General features: G+C 41.2%; 1 protein-coding gene across 1 annotated transcript in view; it reads left to right on the forward strand.

The window, feature by feature from the left end:
- The window catches only part of LOC111981996 (potassium/sodium hyperpolarization-activated cyclic nucleotide-gated channel 1), a 177,531-nt gene that overhangs the window by 146,282 nt on the left and 9,383 nt on the right, over window positions 1-21,866 (forward strand). Inside the window, 2 exon segments of the mRNA XM_070449585.1 lie at window positions 4,809-5,049; window positions 11,818-11,982. Coding sequence (XP_070305686.1) covers window positions 4,809-5,049; window positions 11,818-11,982 — 406 coding nt within the window.

Raw genomic sequence — 21,866 nt, forward strand, 5'->3', positions numbered from 1 at the left:
TGAGGTGTTCCCAGAGCTTGACAATACAGAGGCCATTAAAACGTCAAGCGAACCAATAGACAGACACATGAGGTGTTCCCAGGCTGCATCACTTTACAAGTGTACAATATAGGCCTACATGGAACATGATGTCACATCAGATACAGCCGGACAGTCACAGTAAAAAAAAAAAAAAAGGCAAGATACATTTAAGTTTCTTAAATTCAGTGACAATTTAAGGCTGTCTTTGTTCGTGTTGTCAACCTTCTACCTGCTTCATAGTTGGCTGCCCTCTCTGTATGAGCAGATAAGGGCTCTCATGTAGCCTAATGATGCAGAGATGGGGGATTGGAGAGGAGGAGAGAGGTGGAAATGAGGGATAAGAGGAGGAGGAGAGGGGACAGAGGAGAAGAGAAGAGGAGGGATGTAATTGCCTATGTCTCTCATGTAACCCCATTAAGTCACCAACCAGAATGAGACATATTGGAGCACAGTATTGCCTGGCCCAGCAAGGAAAGGGTAGACTCCACAGTATTGTAGATCACACACAGGAAACCATATATCTACACAGAACAGTAGAGCACATGACAGCATTAACACAGTAGAGGCACATGGCAGCATTAACACAGTAGAGCACATCACTAAACAGCTGAACCAAGCAGCTTAACACAGTAGAGCACATGGCAGCATTAACACAAGTGTAGAGTAATGGTCATGAACATCTGACGAGTGTCTAAGGTGAAGACAAAATATGTGAACCACTAAGATAAGAGGCACAGTCGATCGGCGGTAGCGATCTTGTAAACAAATTAGCACCATCAAATAGATGCCTATAACAGGCGCATATTTTTTAGTGAATGGTGGGCTTATTCAATAATCAGCTAGTGCATTAGTTCGGAGTGGCATGGATACCAACCACGGAGAGAGAAGAAAACATTGACGAGCTACGATATCGTGTGTGTAGAGAAAAGATCAGTCTTGTGTCTCAATGATATGCATCCTTTAAATTCTTTATATCTGCAAAAGTACAACGACTACAAATCAATGTATCCAGCACTGTTAATAAACATACAGTCACCACGAGCAGTGCTATATGGCATCTGAGGCGATCATACAAACAACCGTTGGTTTAGGAACTTACTGCTCAAGAGGTTAGAGTAGCACAAATGACAGCTACAATTGGAATCGACTAATTTTCTAAGAATGTAGAGCATATGGGAGCCAGCATTTAACATCATCAGGCAGTTTTTCTATTGTTATTATGCGATATGAACCCCAGCCACTCCAATTAATAAACACGGATGCAGATAAGAAAAACAGGAAAACAAAATTGGGCAGCTTAACACAGGTGATAGAAGCACATGAGCGGAGTGCAATTATTATGAGACTTCATACCACAGCGTATCGTTAGCAACCTACATGACAGCATTAACACAGTTAGAGCATGTTTATGTAATCATGGGCCACATGTTAACACCCCAAGGGAGGCAGCCACCATAGGAGCGCTGTGCCCAGAGCATTAACACCCTAGGCTACCGAGACACTTATATGGAGCTTTTGTTTAGTCACCATTCACTACCAGTCCATCTTCCAAAAGCACATTAGCAGCATTATTCTCATAACACAGATAAGACCAACATCGGTAACAAGCCAATTTAGAGCCAACACGGTTAAGGTAAGAGTTATTCTACAGCGAAAATGCATCCTTTAGGTTTCTGTACTCATGCTTCTATGGTAGGAAAAGCGAAAGCTCCTAAGTCTTTTAAACCCGGCAACGATGCTTCCTTCTCTCCGTCCCCTAGAGAACAAAGAGCTGAGAATCCTTAAGACATTAGCAGTAAAAGAGCCACTGAAACTGGAAACTTAATCTCAGCTCAGCTATGTTAATCTCAGCTCAGGTCAGATCGGTTAATCTCAGCTCAGCTATGTTAATCTCAGCTCAGATAGGTTAATCTCAGCTCAGCTATGTTCAGCTCAGTATATCACAGCAGGCATCACACAGCACAACAGAGACAACCAGACATAGAGTGCCTTCAGAAAGTATTCACACCCCTTGACTTTTTCCACATTTTGTTGTTACAGCCTGAATTTAAAATGGATACAATTTAGATGTTGTGTCACTGGCCTACACACAATACCCCATAATGTAAGTAGAATGATGTTTTTCTGAATTTTTACAAATTAATTATAAATGAAAAGCTGAAATGTCTTGAGTCAATAAGTATTCGACCTCTTTGCTATGGCAAGCCTAATTAAGTTCAGGAGTAAACATTTGCTTAACAAGTCACATAATAAGTTGCATGGACTCACTCTGTGTGCAATAATAGTTTTTAACATGATTTTTGAATGACTACCTCATCTCTGTACCCCACACATACAAATGATCTCAGTCGAGCGGTGAATTTCAAACACAGATTTAACCACAAAGACCAGGGAAGTTTTCCAATACCTCGCAAATAAGGGCACCTATTGGTAGACGAAAAATACATAAAATAAACGCAGACATTGAATATACTTTTGAGCATGGTGAACTTATTAATTACACTTTGGATGGTGTATCAATACACCCAGTCACTACAAAGATCCTTCCCAACTAAGTTGCCGGAAAGGAAGGAAACCACTCAGGGATTTCACCATTAGGCCAATGGTGACTTTACAACAGTTCCAGAGTACAGTATATTGGCTGTGATAGGAGAAAACTTAGGAGGATCAACAACATTCTAGTTACTCCGCAATACTAACCTAATTGACAGAGTGAAAAGAAGGAAGCCTGTAGAGAATAAAACATTTCCAAAACATGAATCCTGTTTGCAACAAGGCACTACAGTAATACCGAGGGGGGGGGGGGGGGGGGGGGGGGGGGGGGGGGGGGGGGGGGGGGGGGGGGGGGGGGGGGGCAAAGCAATTCACTTTTTGTCCTGAATACAAAATGTTATGTTTGGGGCAAATCCAATACATATTTTCAAGCATACTGGTGGCTGCATCATGTTATGGGTATGCTTGTAATCGTTAAGGTCTGGGGAGTGTTTAAGGATAAAAAATAAATGGAATGGAGCTAAGCACAGGACATTTTGTCTTTATGGGGTATGGTGTAGATGGGTAAAGAAAAAAACAAGTTCAGCCATTTTGAATTCAGGCTGTAACACAACAACATGTGGAATTTTATTTTATTTAACCCATCTAATTACCCATTACCAGGTAAGTTGACTGAGAACACATTCTCATTTACAGCAACGACCTGGGGAATAGTTACAGGGGAGAGGAGGGGGGATGAATGAGTAAATTGTAAGCTAGGGATGACTAGGTGACCATGATGGTATGAGGACCAGATTGGGAATTTAGCCAGGATACCGGGGTTAACACCCCTACTCTTACAATAAGTGCCATGGGATCTTTAGTGACCACAGAGAGTCAGGACACCCATTTAATGTCCCATTAGATGGCACCCAATGTCCCCAATCACTGCCCTGGGGCATTTGGGATATTTTTTAGACCAGAGGAAAGGGTGCCTCGTACTGGCCCTCCAACAACACTTCCAGCAGCATTTGGTCTCCCATCCAGGGACTGACCAGGACCAACCCTGCTTAGCTTCAGAAGCAAGCCAGCAGTGGGAATAAGTCATGGGGTATGAATGCTTTCTGAAGGCAGTGTATCAGGGAAGAGTGTGGGTGGGCGCTGATGATGATGTTCATCCTATGGTGAGAAAACAGTTAAAGTTTCATCTCGACAATTTCTGCAGCTGGTCGGACATCGTTTCATTGCAGCTAGGCAGCTATTTATACAGCCAGGCACCGCTGCCACGGGACAGGTTTTCTGCTTTAAATAGATAAAGTCTAAAGATTGTTTCCCTAGTGGGGCTCCAACCTGGCCAAGCTGGGCTGAATACTGAGCATCTAATTCATTAATCGTTGTGCATGATTGAGGTCAGAACCCACTGCTGCTGTTGACTCAGTACTGAGCAGCACAAAACTCAGCCGAACAGGAGATTGGCTGATGTATCCTTGGCTCAGATGCTTCCATTGGAGAGTCATCATCTCTCACAGGAAGTGAGTAAGCGGTTAGTGGAACAGTGAAGGCCAAGCTCTGTCTGTCAGTCTGTCTGCATGGCAACAGAGACAGAGGAGGGGAGGCAGGCAGGCACTGCTCAGTAAACACTAACAGACCCCCATATAAGAAACAATCTCCTCCTGTTGTCTGAGATAACCAGAGAGATCATTGCCCTCTGTTGAGGGCAAGATCATCATCATCAGAGACAAGTTTCTGCACATTTTCTAGAGTACCACTTTCCTTATTCTTTAGACAAGCACCAAACTGAAATATTGGAAGAGCCATTCTCAAACAAACCCTGAATGACAAACAATCTCCTGTTGTTTCTGAAGAGACTAAGGTCATGGTCATCATCATCAAAGACAATAGCACCAAAAGTTACCCCAAAGAGTGATGAAAAGTGTTTTTGTACATATTACATCCATTCCAATGCAGAGACATGATGAATATTGAGATTGCATGTTGAACTTGGACGTGTTCCATTAGAGTATTATAACAACTTGCATTTGATATAACCAATAACAAAAAGTAATTGGAGAACTCGCCAAGGCTATCCGTTATCACCACTTTTATTTGCCCTGATGTTCGAGCCTGACAGCAGCTATATGTAATCAAGGACTAGCAGGGGGTCAAGACAGGAAAATAATTTGCCCTAATTGACAGATACCGTTCATATCCATCAGAGAAAGGGACACTTTTGTCAAACGCCTTTCTTATAGTTTTCACAATATTTATTATTTATATTTATCTAAAACTATCTTTTTCTATCTTTTTTCCCCCAGGAAATTGTGAACTTCAACTGTCGGAAGCTGGTGGCTACCATGCCGCTGTTCGCCAACGCAGACCCCAACTTCGTGACGGGCATGTTGAGCAAGCTGAAGTTCGAGGTGTTCCAGCCRAACGATTACATCATCAGGGAGGGCACCGTGGGCAAGAAGATGTACTTCATCCAACATGGCGTGGCCAGTGTCATCACCAAGCTTAACAAAGAGATGAAGCTGACTGATGGCTCTTACTTTGGAGGTATGTAGGGAAAATAAAGACTTTGTGTGTGTGTGTGTGTGTTACCTGCAGTACCTTTTCTCTATTGGAAATGGATATTTGACAAACAGAGCCAAAGTGTTTAAACAGGTACCAAGCTGTAACGGTCGTCTTGTGGTGAGAGATTGGACCAAGGCGCAGCGTTGTGATAGGACATAGTAATTTATTTAACAAAACCAGACGAAGACGAAAAACTCTTGAATTGATACAAAACAACAAACGACGTAGACTGACCTGAACATAAGAACTTACATAAAACCYAAGAACGCATGAAASAGGAACAGACTACAACAAACGAACGAAAACACGAAACAGTCCCGTGTGGTGCATACAGACACAGACACAGGAAACAACCACCCACAACAAACAATGTGAAACCACCTACCTTAATATGATTCTCAATCAGAGGAGATGAAAACCACCTGCCTCTAATTGAGAACCATATCAGGTCACCCATTAACCAACATAGAAACACATAACATAGAATGCCCACCCACACTCACGCCCTGACCGACTAACACATACAAAAACAACAGAAAACAGGTCAGGAACGTGACACAAGCTTAAACATGAAAAGAGAGCATTTCTTAAACCGCCCCTGACAAACCCATTTAAATGCATACTCAGACCCACTCCATCCATTTAGATATATCCTGTTTTTACACATATTAAGCACTGGGTATACAGTGAATATGAATGCAACACTCAGTCAACAGTATCTCTCCAGTTTCAGTTCCTCTGCTTTCAATGTTTGTCAAGGCCCATCACTGCCGATGTAGATTCATTTTTTGGGGGGGGATGGGAGTTAGCTTCTCCAATGATATAAAATTCATCTGGATGGGGTGGTGGAAGGCGGGGTAGAGGGGGTTGAAGGGGAGACAAGCCAAGCTCGGGATCAGGGCTCAGAGCACCCAGAGGACAAACAAAGGTTGTATGGCTATCTGCTCTGCTCCGTTTGGGCTCTGCAGCAGCAGCCAACTGAGAATGTCCCTTTTGCATAATTGAGGAAGTAATCCCCCCCATCTCCCTAGCACGTTATATAGAACTATCAAATATTTTGCCATCGAATGATTAATTTAAAGGCAATTGTTTACATTGCCACATTTTCTCAGGCGTCTCATTTATGTCATGAAAGAGAGAGAAGCATGTTTGAACTTTTCTTAGAAAAGGGATGTGATGTTACATTTTTCATTTAATCCAAGTTCACCCCCTCCCACAGAAAGACGATTTAAGATTCTAAGAATATCTTCTGGCTGTGTGGTTTGCATGCCTCGTGCAATCTTCCAGATAGATATGGCCTGTCTGGGGAGGAAAAAGCGGTGAATCAAAAAACAAATCAGTGGAGGATTTTTTTCATTCAAACGCCCCAGCTGTCTGAACAACCTCACATCTAATTATTTAATACCGTTGGTCCTCTAGCCCAAACTATTAATTGAATTAAAAACAGGTAACTACAGCCAAGCAATCAAAAAACTTAATCATACCTTGCTTTTGATGCATGTCAGATAAGCAAATGTACTGTATTGTAATTAAATGATTAATCCACTAGTATGACTTCACAGATTTTGTTTAGCCTTTATGTCAATGCAACACTGTAGACAGTAGGGTTAACCCTAACTCTAGTAGACAGTAGAGTTAACGCTAACTCTAGTAGACAGTAGGGTTAACGCTAACTCTAGTAGACAGTAGGGTTAACGCTAACTCTAGTAGACAGTAGGGTTAACGCTAACTCTAGCAGACAGTAGGGTTAACGCTAACTCTAGTAGACAGTAGGGTTAACCCTAACTCCAGTAGACAGGGCTGCATCTGATTAGGACATATTGGACCAAGGGGAGTAACTAGAAACTTAAGATCGGGTCCTATAGGAGGGTATAATGAATGAGTCCCGCTGTAATTGGATTTAACAGCAGTTGGTCAATAGTGATTAACTACACACTGTGTATCTCTGTCAGATCAAGCTGCAGGGGGTATAATTGTGACTGCACGAACTTGTTCAGGTAACTCTGTTAAGATTTATTAAAGACATCTTATAAAAAGAAGTTCCAAATGAATTAATTTAAAGAAGCTGTCCGACGTTATATCGTTTTTGTTGTGACTGCCTAATATTCACTAATGTGTCATTCAACTCTGATAGCCTACTTCGAACGCCCCCATATTTTATAGACGATTACGCAGGTACACTCTACAGTATTTTATAGAGACCATTTCACAGGTACTCTACAGTATTTTATGATTTTCTGGTCCTCTGGTCCTCTCAGGCAGCTCATACACACCTGTGGGGAAAAGGTAAACGACACATTTCCATTCTAACCCAATGGACAATAAAGTATTTATTCTATTTTATTCTATTCTACACAACAATTGTTTTATAGCAGTTGGCAGGGCAGCCAGGTGACAGAGACGAATAGTAGAAGTAGTTGCAGTGAGAGGTGCCTGAGCTTTTTATGAGCAAAACTCGTGGCAACCTAGAGACCAGTGACTTTGGAAGGTGAACCAGGGGGCAAATGAAGGCTGTAATCCAAACGGGTCACAGCGAGGGGACAGTTAGAGGCTCCCTCTAGGGATTGTTTTGTGCATATTATAATTGTCCTGCTCCTGCTCTGCACACTATGGCTGTGTCCCAAATGGTACCCTCTTCCCTATAAAGTGTGCTACTTTTGACCAGAGCCCTATAGAACTCTATTCCCTATATAGTGCACTACTTTTGACCAGATGCCTATGGAACCCTCTTCCCTATAAAGTGTGCTACTTTTGACCAGAGCCCTATAGAACTCTATTCCCTATATAGTGCACTACTTTTGACCAGATCCCTATGGAACCCTCTTCCCTATAAAGTGTACTACTTTTGACCAGAGCCCTATAGAACCCTATTCCCTATATAGTGCACTACTTTTGACCAGATCCCTATTGAACCCTATTCTCTATATAGTGTACTACTTTTGACCTAGACTAATATAGGGAATAGGGTGCTATTTGGGACATATCCTATATATTTATTTCCTGGGGTTATTTCCTGTCACCAGTGAATTGTGTTTAGTTGCAGCATGCTGTGTGTGATGGTGGTGTGCACTGTAAGCCCCAAACGGGAATAGAAATCAAATTGAAATGAAACAGAGCCTCCACTCTTTTTGAGGCAGCATGAAGGGTGTGTGTGTGTTCGTGTGTGTGTGTGTGGTGTGTGTGTGTGTGTGTGTGTGTGTGTGTGTGTGTGTGTGTGTGTGTGTGTGTGTGTGTGTGTGTGTGTGTGTGTGTGTGAGCCCGGTCATGTTACCACTATGCTGATGCCAGCCACCTGCTCCGGCCTGCTGCCCATCTGGTGGGTAGTGATACCCCCCCCCCCCCCCCCTCTCTGTTGGTCGTTGCATAAGTACGGCATTAGGAAGTGAGCTGACTTGAGAGCAGCTGGTCCAGTCAGGAGCCTCACTACTTCCCCTCCACTGAACCACATTATCAAGCAGCATAACATAGCCCCAGATCTAGCCAAAGACAGACAGAGGACCTGGCCATAACACTGATGCAAGCCGGCTAGCTACGCCCAATGCTACTGGATAGTATTAGCATGCTAAAAGTAAATCTAACCAACACCAATATGGAAAACTAACCAGGAACGCTATGCTAATCACTCCTGAGTCTGACTTTCTGTCGTACCGACAAACTAGCTAGAGTTAGCGTGCAAATCACTGTCGTACCGAAAAACTAGCTAGAGTTAGCATGCTAATCACTCTGTCGTGCCGAAAAACTAGCTAGAGTTAGCGTGCAAATCACACTGTTGTACCGACAAACTAGCTAGAGTTAGCGTGCTAATCACACTCTCCCAGGTCTCACACTTCCAAGGTTGTCCAGATGTCTGCGCCTCAAGGCTGGGTGGCTATACCCCATCCCAACCAGATCTGGGTTCAGATACTATTTGAAACCTTTCAAATCTGTTGAGCGTTTGCTCTAGCCTAACAGGAGTGCCAGATGGGCGTGATTTGTAGTTTACACTCCTTGTGACTATTTTATTGGTTCCATTGTGCCAGTCAAGCTCAATCAAGCCTAGATAAAGTATTTGACATGATTTCTAATAGTATGTAAACCCAGATCAGCTTGTAGTCCAGATAACTACTGTACAGTGCTGGGTGCCCGGGCTCTGTTCCCACACTGTCCACCCTGAAGGAGAGAGAATCTGAGTCCCAAACCCTATTCCTAGTGCAATACTTTTGACCTGAACCCTATGGGCCCTTGTCAAAAGTATTGTACTGTATAGGTAGTAGGGTGCTATTTGGGAAGCACCCAGAGGACAGGAGAGCTAAGCTAACTGATTGTCCACTAATTTGTGAGAGTGACAGAAACACCTTCTAATTTCTCGCCAACTCAGGCATCTAACTGCTAACCTTCCTCCTTTCCTCTGGGTTGCCACCTGTCAGATAATACAATTAACTACAGCTGCAACCAACTTTCTCTCTGCTCTCTGCTGCAATGTATTTCCAACTCTCTGCTCTCTCTCTCTCTGCTGTCTCTCTCTGCTTTCTCTCTCTGCTCTCTCTCTCTCTGCTCTCTCTCTGCTGTCTCTCTCTGCTCTATCTCTCTCTGCTCTCTCTCTGCTGTTTCTCTCTCTGCTGTCTCTCTCTGCTCTCTCTCTGCTCTATCTCTCTCTGCTCTCTCTCTCTCTGCTGTCTCTCTCTGCTCTATCCTCTCTCTGCTCTCTTCTCTCTGCTCTCTCTTTGCTTTAACTCTGCTCTCTCTCTGCTCTCTCTCTCTAGCTCTATCTCTGCTCTCTCTCTCTCTCTGCTGTCTCTCTTTGCCTTTAACTCTGCTCTCTCTTTGCTCTATCTCTGCTCTCTTCTCTCTCTCTGCTGTTTCTCTTTGCTTTAACTCTGCTCTCTCTCTGCTCTCTCTCTCTTTGCTCTATCTCTGCTCTCTCTCTCTTTGCTCTATCTCTGCTGTATCTCTCTTTGCTCTATCTCTGCTCTCTCTCTTTGCTCTATCTCTGCTCTCTCTCTCTGTTCAGTTTATTTCTTTAAGCTAGCTCATTATTTTTAGTGTGAAGCGATTATAGAGACGGAGGGGGTATGGTATGGTAGTGTGTCCCAAATAGCATCCTATTTCCTATATAATGCACTACTTTTGAGCAGAGCCCTAAGGAATAGGATGCTCAGTGTTATAGCACCACATGGATTCTCTCTGTGCCAACAGAGATCGCACTTATGAGGAGCTTTTTCTATTATAACAGCACTAACACCTTGTTCACACTCACAGTTTGGGAGTCCTGTTTTCACATCCTGCAGGCTATGGCAGGCAGCTCTATAGCAGCTAACGCTTTTCACAGTAGAAATCTAGGCTGTGAATGTCAAGGGCATTGTCCTCAAACAAACGTCCAAGAATTCATGTCCCTTTCACTGTGAGTTATATGACTTATTGTTTTGAAGAAGATATTGCGGTATTGGGACATGTTTGTCTACACACTAGCAATAAATATGAATGCTTTCATAAACTAGCGTCAGCTAGCATCAGCTAGCCACTGAGCACAAGATGGGTTTACTTTCTCAGTGGCTGTCTTTCTGATAGGTCTATTAGGATGGTTGACCCCACGGTAGTTTGTAGCAYGGTTAATCTTGTAGCAGGGGGAATCTTTTGCGTTGCCTGAATTAGATCCAAGAGTTGCGTCTAATTTGAGGGGTAACATGTCCAAGGGCAGAGTCCAGTAATTACAGAACTAGCACATAATGTCCCAGTGGCTAACATGTTATACATACCATCTGAAGGTCTGAGGTAAGGGCCAGGGACAAAGGTCGTCTACCACTTTAATATGAAGCTGAAGTATAGGAACTACACTTGATACATACAGGCTGGGAGTCAATCCAGCACAGATTATCTATACCTGTGCACGGTGATAGACTTTAAAAGGCAATATCCCCGATGATCGTTGAGATGTCAGGATGTCTGCTCAAGAATCACTGTGTCTATACAGTTGACTCTCTGTACTGTACATGCCTATGCTAGACAGCAGTAGCAGTAGCAGCAGCAGCAGCAGCCCGGGCCTGGACATACACTGACAGTTCCGTGTGGCTCAGTTGGTAGAGCATGGCGCTTGCAACGCCAGGGTTGTGGGTTCATTCCCCACGGGGGGACCAGGATGAATATGTATGAACTTTCCAATTTGTAAGTCGCTCTGGATAAGAGCGTCTGCTAAATGACTTAAATGTAAATGTAAATGATTTCAGAATAATTAGCTCAAAGTGACAATGTGATGAATTGACTCGCCACTGCTTTAGTGACAATGCAGCGGTGAAGGCTGTGTGCATTAGATCCAGCTGTACCCTTGGACTTCATTCTTCATTTATATGGTCATTTGTCCCATGTTGGAGGTTCTACACCTCAGGTTGGGTTAGAGCTGATCTTCGTTAGGGCTGTAATTTTTTCACTCCATTCGCTTTCCTCCCTCCCTGTGTGTCTGTCAAAGATCTGCAACACTCGCAAATAATGTATTACTGACAATGGATGTACGCATTTTGGCCATCAAGCCTTAGACAGCATAGAGACCGAAACAGAAAGTGCTTAGAAAGAGTGTACTCACACCCAGTAGTGATGAGATAAATATAGGATACCCGACCCATGGTCTCCCTGCAAAATATAACTGCAGAGCTTTTGAAAGTGTATGGAAATGTGTCCTTCTGTCATGACCAAAACAGAAATATGACATTATTTCAGTGACATCACAAAGCCAGAGTCTTATCGTGTGTGTTTTTTGTTGTTGTATTGTTTCTGCAGAGATCTGTCTCCTGACGAAGGGAAGACGCACGGCGAGCGTTCGCGCTGACACCTACTGCCGTCTCTTCTCCCTCTCCGTGGATCACTTCAACGAGGTGTTAGAAGAGTACCCTATGATGCGCCGCGCTTTCGAGACCGTAGCCATCGACCGCCTGGACCGCATCGGTAAGACCGTGACCATGCCTTGTGTTGCTACTCTACTGTGGGGATTGGTGCACTGTCATGGCCTGCCTGTGCCGTGCCATGTGTATGTGACTGTCTTCATAGTGTTTGCCCTCCTTCACAGCACTGTGTCTGTCGGTCTGTCTGTCTGTCTGCCTGCCTGCCATGGTGATGCATGGCCTGTATGCTCTTTCCTTCTCTCTTTCCATCAAGTTAACTTCATTTTATAAAATGTTTTACATTGATAACATATCTTTACAATAATTGTTTACATGTGTAACATTGATAGTTTTGTGTTATTAATAAATGGAAGGCAGCGCATGTCGCTGTCAATCCGAGACGGTGTCAGATCTGTCTGTCCAGGAGGGTGTGAGATCTGTCGGTCCGGGAGAGTGTCAGATCTGTCTGTCCAGGAGGGTGTGAGATCTGTCTGTCCGGGAGAGTGTCAGATCTGTCTGCCTGGGAGAGTGTCAGATCTGTCTGTCCAGGAGGGTGTGAGATCTGTCTGTCAGGAGGGTGTGAGATCTGTCTGTCTGGGAGAGTGTCAGATCTGTCTGTCCGGGAGGGTGTGAGATCTGTCTGTCTGGGAGAGTGTCAGATCTGTCTGTCCAGGAGGGTGTCAGATCTGTCTGTCTGGGAGAGTGTCAGATCTGTCTGTCCAGGAGGGTGTGAGATTTGTAATTGCTGAGCGATTAGTGCTTTTTGAGGTCTGTTCGGTTTCGGTTCGAATATTTAAAAATTATCACGATTTTCGATTTCGGTTTTGATTATTTATTTTTGGGGCATTAAATGCATTATGAAATAATGACGTTACATTGATTTTAGAGCTTTTTAATGGAAATTCCAAAGACAAAATTAGAGAACATTCAATTGCCAAAACATTGAAAATATTCCATTGTCTCGGTCAGGTCCACATTGGGTAGACATCAATAGAAATCACTATGAACTAGTAAATTATTTCAGTTGGGTTTTTATTACTTAGTTTTAATTTAATTACTTTATTATTTTTTCATTCCTTAAAGTCGTCATCTCATCTCTGCTCCGACGGTAGCAGCCAGCCAGACCATCTAATGTTATGTGCTCCCCATACTGTACTGTCTTCAGTCATCCTATTTAGCTAGCCTGCCGAGGTATGCTGCAGAGCTGTCTGACAACATCATTTTTCTAGTTCTTCAAAATAGATAAGGTATACTTTCATGAACTGTCTCTGTCCCTCTCTCTCTCTCTCGTCGTTGTGTACATTCCTCTCTCATGCTGTCTATGTGGTCTGTGGGTATCTAACCTAACGTAGCAGGTGTAAAAGTGTATCCGTTCAGAGATCTGTATTTAATGAGGAGATGCTCGTGTCTTCACCCTAACAATAGGAGTTGTTGTCCCAAAGACGGGAAGGCAGGCGACAAGCTTAGGTCCAAAGTAAGTCCATAGAAAAGCATTGCGTTATTTTGGACAGATTTTGGCGAGAATGAAACCTCTCGCTTAGCCTCTTCCTCGCTGATATGTCTCTGAGCCGGACAAAACCGGCACAATGGATTATGGTCATTGTAGTTAATTACCAAGTTTCTGCGCTGAACAAGGTTGTATATTTGCTTAATGAAAACTACACCCCTTCAGCCCAGAATTCCACATAGTTCTTGACTTGATTTCTCAGATTTCTCTGGTGAATGATTGGGCTCACAAAAAAACGAACTAAATGGAATTCCAGTAATTGAACCAACGTCGGTCAATTCGTTGTTTAATAACCAACAACAACAAAACATTTTGGTTAATCGCTCAGCACTACAGATCTGTCTGTCCAGGAGGGTGTCAGATCTGTCTGTCCAGGAGGGTGTCAGATCTGTCTGTCCAGGAGGGTGTCAGATCTGTCTGTCCAGGAGGGTGTCCGATATTTCTGTCCTGGAGGGTGTCAGATCTGTCTGTCCTGGAGGGTGTCAGATCTGTCTGTCCAGGAGGGTGTCAGTTCCATCCCTTCTTTGGTTTGGTGTTGACCCCCAACTGGAACCCCTTCTGGCGAGTGGATGGAAGCTATAATTCATCTGCATGTGCCTCCGTCTCCATTCACCTGCACACCTGGGTATGAGCAGCACCCCGACCCCGTCCCAAGGACCAGCCCAGCCAGAGCAGCCATAGACTGGCCTGGCCCCCAAACAGGGGCCCTGAGCTGGGCATGTGACACCAGGGAGGGAGGGCAGGGAGCCAGAGGCCTCAAAGTTAACCAGGCTTGACCAAGTTGGACCAGGCTTGACCAGGTTTGACCAGGCTTGACCTGGCTTGATCCGGCTTGACAGGCACGGCTTGTAGACATTATATGACTCCCCTTTAGCGTCTGGCAACTTACCCAAAATTCCCCAGCTTTGCAGTAATCTCGGATGGGATATTCCTGGAATCAGGAGGGAATAATCAGGAGATATGAGAATCCTTCAACCTGGATTTCTGGAAAACTTGGACATTTTGTGGAATCTACTAAATGTTGTAACCCTAGCTACTGTACACGGCCAGTTCCTTCACCTCTCACTCTGGTTCCTGCCAAGCCATGTTCCTTTCATTTGTTAGAGAAACATAGACACACTTTGCCGTTATTAGTGGCAATTTAACTAAAGTCATAAAGAAAGATAATCAATTAATCAGATAGAAACAGAATTAGTATAATGACTGAAAAAAAGGGGCACATGTATGTAATGCAACCAGGGCATCTTTTTTTATGCTGTTTTTCCTAAATAACTTCTCCCTTTTAAATAATTATGCTCATAATGTACTAGATTTGTACTATATTAATATTTGGGAAATATTCTGATATAATCTGGTTAAACTGTTTCTCCTCAATTGGCTGCTTTGATGCTACAAATATTGTCTGATATTTATCTGGAGAGGTTGCCTATAAAATTCACATTTCATCATGGCCACACACTCATAAGGAGAAGAAAGCATATAGCATCTAATGCTTGTAGAATATTGCACTAGTAATGCATATAGGTAATGCATCCGTATTGAGAAAGCACCCTTTTCATATTGTGTGTACTGTATGTACTCTTTGTCCTAAGACGGCCATTATGTTTCCATGAAAAGTCTATAATCTTTTATCTTTATTAAAGGACAGAATACAGCAGGTGGCTTGGTAAGATATATTTATTACGTTACAAGTGCCTTTTTGTCAGGTCTCACATTTTGACAGAAGTTTTGAAGTTAACTGATGTCGTATGCAACGTTTTAGAAATCAGCAATATTATTTATCTCAACTTTTGGTTTCTGCATAGATAAGCTTCATTWTGAAGTGAGCTTAGTAGGGATGTCAGAATTGTTTGTTTCTCCATGCGAGGTCTACTTTTATAATGTACACATTATTTTGCCCCCATTTAATCCCTAGCCCTCTCTTCAATTACTTTCTGCTTTAAAATGTTCACTTTCTTGAAGGATTTTAGCCAGACTTGGCCCACCTGGTTTGAACCAATGAGAAACATATAACTTAAAATAACTTATAAGGAGATTATTTAAAAGAAACCTTAGCCGTTTCAAATATTCAATTCTAATTAGATTTTTTTTAAATAAATCACACATAATTGAAAGGAGTCGTCCAACTCCCCCTCTGTAAAAGAATAGATCAAGTATAAATCTTAAGATTACTTACTAAACATCCTTTATGGCATGTTAAAGTTAACATTACAATTATAACATGACATCAACAAATATTCTAATGTTATTCAAATAACCGGTAGTTTGAAACTATGAGCGTAAAGCATTAAAGAGTCATGGATCATTACCGTAGGAATATGGGAATTGGATAGGAGTGGTTGGGGATATTTATCACCACATGGATAAAGTATGGTGAGGGTATTCAACTGGAACTCTGGGACATTTGTTTGAATTGCATGGCCAAACATTTGATAAATAATAGCAGAAAGTTATTGTGAATTCTATCTATAACAAACTTTCATTTTGCTCAGGCACTTTATCATACTATCAACAACTATTACCAAAAAAGGGGCGATATGAGGAGAGTTTTTTGTGTACAGGTACCCAGTGTCTTTTAAATATAACAGATACTGTGAGAAGATTTTTATAAAAACAAGTTGAATTTGCAGAACGATAGCGTGCAAATGTTGGCTCAAACCTGGATTAAGCTTGTGGTTTGTATTTATTTCCTGTTTGTTTGTTTTTTCTTCTTTCTTGGTTTATTGAGTTGGTATGMTWTTTTTTCTTCTTTGTTGGTTTATTGAGTTTGAGTTGGTATGTTTTTTTTTCTTCTTTGTTGGTTTATTGAGTTTGAGCTGGTATGTTTTTTTTTCTTCTTTGTTGGTTTATTGAGTTTGNTCTTTGTTGGTTTATTGAGTTTGAGCTGGTATGTTTGTTTGTTTCTTCTTTGTTGGTTTATTGAGTTTGAGCTGGTATGTTTGTTTGTTTCTTCTTTGTTGGTTTATTGAGTTTGAGTTGGTATGTTTGTTTGTTTCTTCTTTGTTGGTTTATTGAGTTTGAGTTGGTATGTTTGTTTGTTTCTTCTTTGTTGGTTTATTGAGTTTGAGCTGGTATGTGTTTGTTTCTTCTTTGTTGGTTTATTGAGTTTGAGTTGGTATCTTTGTTTGTGTCTCAGGCATGTTGTCATTGAATTGCTTTGCACCCCTTGTGTTGACTCAACATTGCAATACTATTGTGACAGGCAAGTCAATCAATCAATCGATAAAACATGGTTGGGATAGACCAATCAGAGCAAATTAATAGTCCACAGTGCCTATTAGGCGAATATGGTATGTTGTCATAGCGCTGAATGTACCTTCTTCTGGAAATGTGAATGATTCCTCTCATAGCTTTGACCAACTGGCTATAGTACTGTACATCAGTTCCATTGCCCTGTAGATTCTGTCCACACTACCCTCTGAAACGTATGCCCTTTTGACCTCTGTGGTGGTCGTGATTTACATTTGCCCTTTTCACTAGAGAATAAGGTTGSCTTTTGGAAACAACCAACAGATGTGTCACATTATATTCCGTTTCAATACAAGAGCTGGCTGCCGGCTGTTAAAAAACACTTATCCTAAATCAGTAAGTGTTATGAAATGAATTTGTTAATTTGGACTTTGAAAAAAAGGGGGGTTTGTCTCATACAAGGGAAAATACAATGTCATGATGAGTGCTGGATGTCTCGTTGATTTATGGACTTGGACTGCAAGTGCTTGTCTGGTTGGTTCTTTAAAAAAAAAAAGAACCATGCATTTGAAACAAATAACATGTTGCACAATTGACTGTATCTCTATCTAAAAAATGATTTGACCAGGAGTCCCTCTTGAGATGAGCACATCTCGTTTTCAAGAGTGTCCTGGCCGACGAATAGGCAGCAGGTAAACACTTTATTCCAATMTCAATATTCGCACAGCCAGGGGAAATGAACCAGACGCACTAAAATTAATTTGTTCTCAGGTACCTTTTTCAGAACATGAACTCACAGTGTTACATTCATTCACAAGGTGAATTCCTTCCTCCATTGAAAAGATACCTAAAGTTAGACGAAGGTTCCTCACAGTAGATTTAACGTAATCTTTGTTGTCAACATACAGGTCATTTTCTAAGTAGTAATTTGACAGAGGTAACTAAAAGAAAGAAGAATATTGATTGAATGTTTCATGATATATTGTTTCTGTAGGCATTTTGAAAGTACTTGGATTCTATCAATGCAACTAAACCGATATTGCTGAGTTTAGGAATACATTTTCATCTGTTTAAAAAAAAAAATGTTTTTCATTATTTCAGAATTATTACACTTCAAGCTTATTCCAGTTTGACATGAATTGTGAATTTTGTGTTGGAGCCTTTTTTTTGTTGAAAAAAATGGAATAATTGTGAAAACGACTACAGTGTATTTGTTGAGCTGATCGTTGTCTTTGTTTAAGTACAAAGGTTAGAGTGACATGAGAGAAAACCTAAGCAGCTTTATGCTTTTCCTATTTTTAGAGTTTGGGCTGACGTCATACCAAGCAACCACCTGGTGAGGTTTTTGAGCTCTGTGTACTGCTCTGTAAACGCCTCACTGTTCTCTTACGTCCCTTCTCAGTAATTACCATGGGCAGGGATTTACCTGCACGGACTAGTCGGTTAGATAACCAATCAAATGTGTGAAAGCCCAGAGTATACATTTAACCAGCCTTATGGTCAGTAATTATTCATCTCCTAATTGATTAAGAGCCACAGTCTAAATAAAGTTAATGAGCATTAATATATAGGCATAGTTTAGTGTACTATTTCTCTACACATCTCATCAGCATAGCGGCACTAAGGGGAAAAGTAGCTTTTCAAATGGGATGCAACAGGAATGTTTCTTTACTTTTTGAAACCACTCAAGTTTGTTTTCTTGATACCAGCGAAGGTTTCTGGGTTTTTATTTTTATGTTCAAAAGTAGTTAAACGTTTGCCACCACACAGAGATAACAAGATCCTTGTGTTTCTTTCCTTTGTTGGTTAGAACCAGCATTAATGTTTTCTATTGTTCTGATTGTTGTTCATTCTGTTAACCGCCTTTTGTTTCAGTTTGTTTTAAATTGTTCACGTCTTAATTGGTGTGGTGTTTATTTCCCCTTGGGCCCTCACCTCCAGGATTGACAGTTCCTACTTGGCACAGACGTCGTTTTAACATCTACTTTTGATATACATTTGGTTGAGTTGTCAACTAACGTGAATTCAATGTAAAATAAAAAATAAAATAAAAAAATCCAATGTCATTGAAGTTATAAGTTAATGACTTTGGGCAAATCCAATTCGTTTTCCATGTTGATTCAACATCATCCATGTTTTTGTTGTTGTTGAAATGAAGTGGAAACAAGATTATTCAACCAGTTTGTCACCATACCATTAGTTCAATACAGCACAATACAAAATGCTTTGTGAAATAGCCACATTTCAGTTTGAATCATGACATTTCAGTACGGTTCATGTARACAGACAATGAAGGGTCATCTTTAATAAACAACACCTTTTCATTTCAATATTAACTGGGAAGTGACATCTAAAAAGACACCAAGTACGTAGAGAAAGAMAAAATGTAACACAAATATGGGTATTCAAAGTGTAACGTTTAAGCAGTGTTTAAACAGTAGATCTACTGTAAATCTACARGTTTAAACACACCTGATGACCTATAATTAATACACTTAAGAACAGGAAACCATTGAAAAACWAGTGTGTTCTTGTGGCTCAAAGTCTTCACTGTATCCCTCCACTGTCAGTGCAGTCCACGTTTCTAGTCATTTCCATGTCTAATTCCCTTTGTTTAACGGTAGTGGTTAAACCTATTTGTCTTACTGCATAATATCACTATATTATGCACCAATACATTATCTCCACAGACCTCAGCTTCCATTTGATCAGTGTCAAAGCATTACTGAGCTGTGTGAGATTTGACTGTACTGTACTGTAAATATACTGTACGTGACTTACAAGGGRACTCCTCCATCCCATGGCCTCATGTTTCAACAATAACATGTCTGTGTTGTGCTCCTCCCCATCCAGAGTTTAATCGTGAAGCATTCTGTTCAGCAATGTATACTGATGTCATGTAAGTCTATGGTAACCCTGCGGTCAGTGTCTGGTGTTAGCGTTAGCATCTAGCCACTTCCCTAGTGTTCAGCGCTGTCATTGGTCCACATCCAAGAGAATCACAGCCAAGCCAATGACTGATCGGCTTCCTTGGAATGACTGATAAGGGACTCATCGTCTCTCACACAAAGCTTACCCAGTCTAAGGACAGAATCAATCACACCTGATCCACCTGCCAATGCTGATCCCAGTGCTGGCCCTGACGGTCATTGCTTTGTGCTGGTTGGTGAGGCATTATGTGTGGCATAACAGAGACTTGGGCTACGTCCCAAAATGGTGCCTTATTACCTATAAACTTTTTGACCAGAGCCCTATGGGAAGTGCACTATAAAGGGAATAGGGTTCCTTTTGGGACATAGCCCCTAGGGATGGATTTTGCCAGAACATGTCTAGCCAACACTTACCTTTACGAAGGAATCCATTGATCCCCTTGACACTTTCTTCTCTTTCACACAAAGCTACGAATGTTAACATCCTGTCCTTATGGATACGTCTGCCTGCCACAAACAATTTGCCTTTGCCCTGCCGTTGACCCGGCCGTCTGTACAGCTGACCATATGTCAACAGAGAGGCTGTACAGGATATGGGCGTAATGAAAATGCCACTAGCACTGTATTTTGTAAAGGATAACATTTCGAAAAGGCTTACTTTAGATTAAATGGAATACCAAAATATAGTATTTAGTCAAAATGTTCCCTGAAAAAGGGGAAAACTGTTAAAATCCACCTTTAATTTTCAATATGTGAATTACTGTATTTTAACGTCACATTATTTATTCTTCTAAATAGCTGCTTTGAAAAGTTCCTGTACCAACTATACATCTATTTAACCTGGTACTATGTACCAACTATACATCTAATTTAACCTGTACTATGTACAAACTATACATCTATTTAACCTGGTACTATGTACCAACTATACATCTATTTAACCTGGTACTATGTTACCAACTATACATCTATTTAACCTGGTACTATGTACCAACTATACATCTATTTAACCTGGTAACTATGTACCAACTATACATCTATTTAACCTGGTACTATGTACCAACTATACATCTACTTAACCGGTACTATGTACCAACTATACATCCTATTAACCTGGTACTATGTACCAACTAGACATCCTTATTTAACCTGGTACTATATACCAACTATACATCTATTTAACCTGGTACTAAGTACCAACTAATACCATCAATTTAACCTGGTACTATGTACCCCAACTATACATCTATTTAACCTGTACTATGTACCAACTATACATCTATTTAACCTGGTACTATGTACCAACTATACATTATTTAACCTGTACTATGTGTACCAACTATACATCTATTTAACCTGGTACTATGTACCAACTATACATCTATTTAACCTGGTACTATGTACCAACTATACATCTATTTAACCTGGTACTATGTACAACTATACATCTACTTAACCTGGTACTATGTACCAACTATACATCTATTAACCTGGTACTATTGTACCAACTATACATCTGCTTAACTTGGTACTATGTACCAACTATACATCTATTTAACTGGTACTATGTACCAACTATACATCTATTTAACCTGGTACTGATGTCCAACTATACATCTACTTAACCTGGTACTATGTACCAACTATACATCTATTAACCTGGTACTATGTACCAACTAAACATCTATTTAACCTGGTACTATAGTACCAACTATACATCTATTTAACCCTGGTACTAGTACCAACTATACATCATTTAACCTGGTACTATGTACCAACTATCATCTCTATGTTAACCTGGTACTTATGTACCAACTATACATCTATTTAACCTGGTACATGTCACTAACTATACTATTTAACCTGGTACTTGTGACCAATATACATCTATTTTAACGCTGGTACTATGTACCAACTATACATCTATTTAACCTGGTACTATGTACCAACTATACATCTGCTTAACCTGGTACTATGTACCAACTATACATCTGCTTAAACTGGTACTATGTACCAACTATACATCTGCTTAAACTGGTACTATGTACCAACTATACATCTATTTAACCTGGTACTATGTAGCCACTATACATCTGCCTAACTTGCAGATATGTGCTTTATGATGTGCTCTCTATCAGCGAAGAGACTCGTAAAAATAAAAGTCCAGTGTTATAGACTTACCTGCCAGTATAAAATGTCTGCATCCTTGAATAGGGAAGGTTGTAAGGCCTTAGCACCATTAGCAGTACACAGAGGAAAAGAAAACGTCTCTGTTTAAAAGATTGATGAGCCTTTGTTAAAGCTGCCGGCAGTTCCAGAATC

This window comes from Salvelinus sp. IW2-2015, linkage group LG20 (assembly GCF_002910315.2).
Source record: "Salvelinus sp. IW2-2015 linkage group LG20, ASM291031v2, whole genome shotgun sequence".
NCBI classification, from domain to species: Eukaryota; Metazoa; Chordata; class Actinopteri; order Salmoniformes; family Salmonidae; genus Salvelinus; species Salvelinus sp. IW2-2015.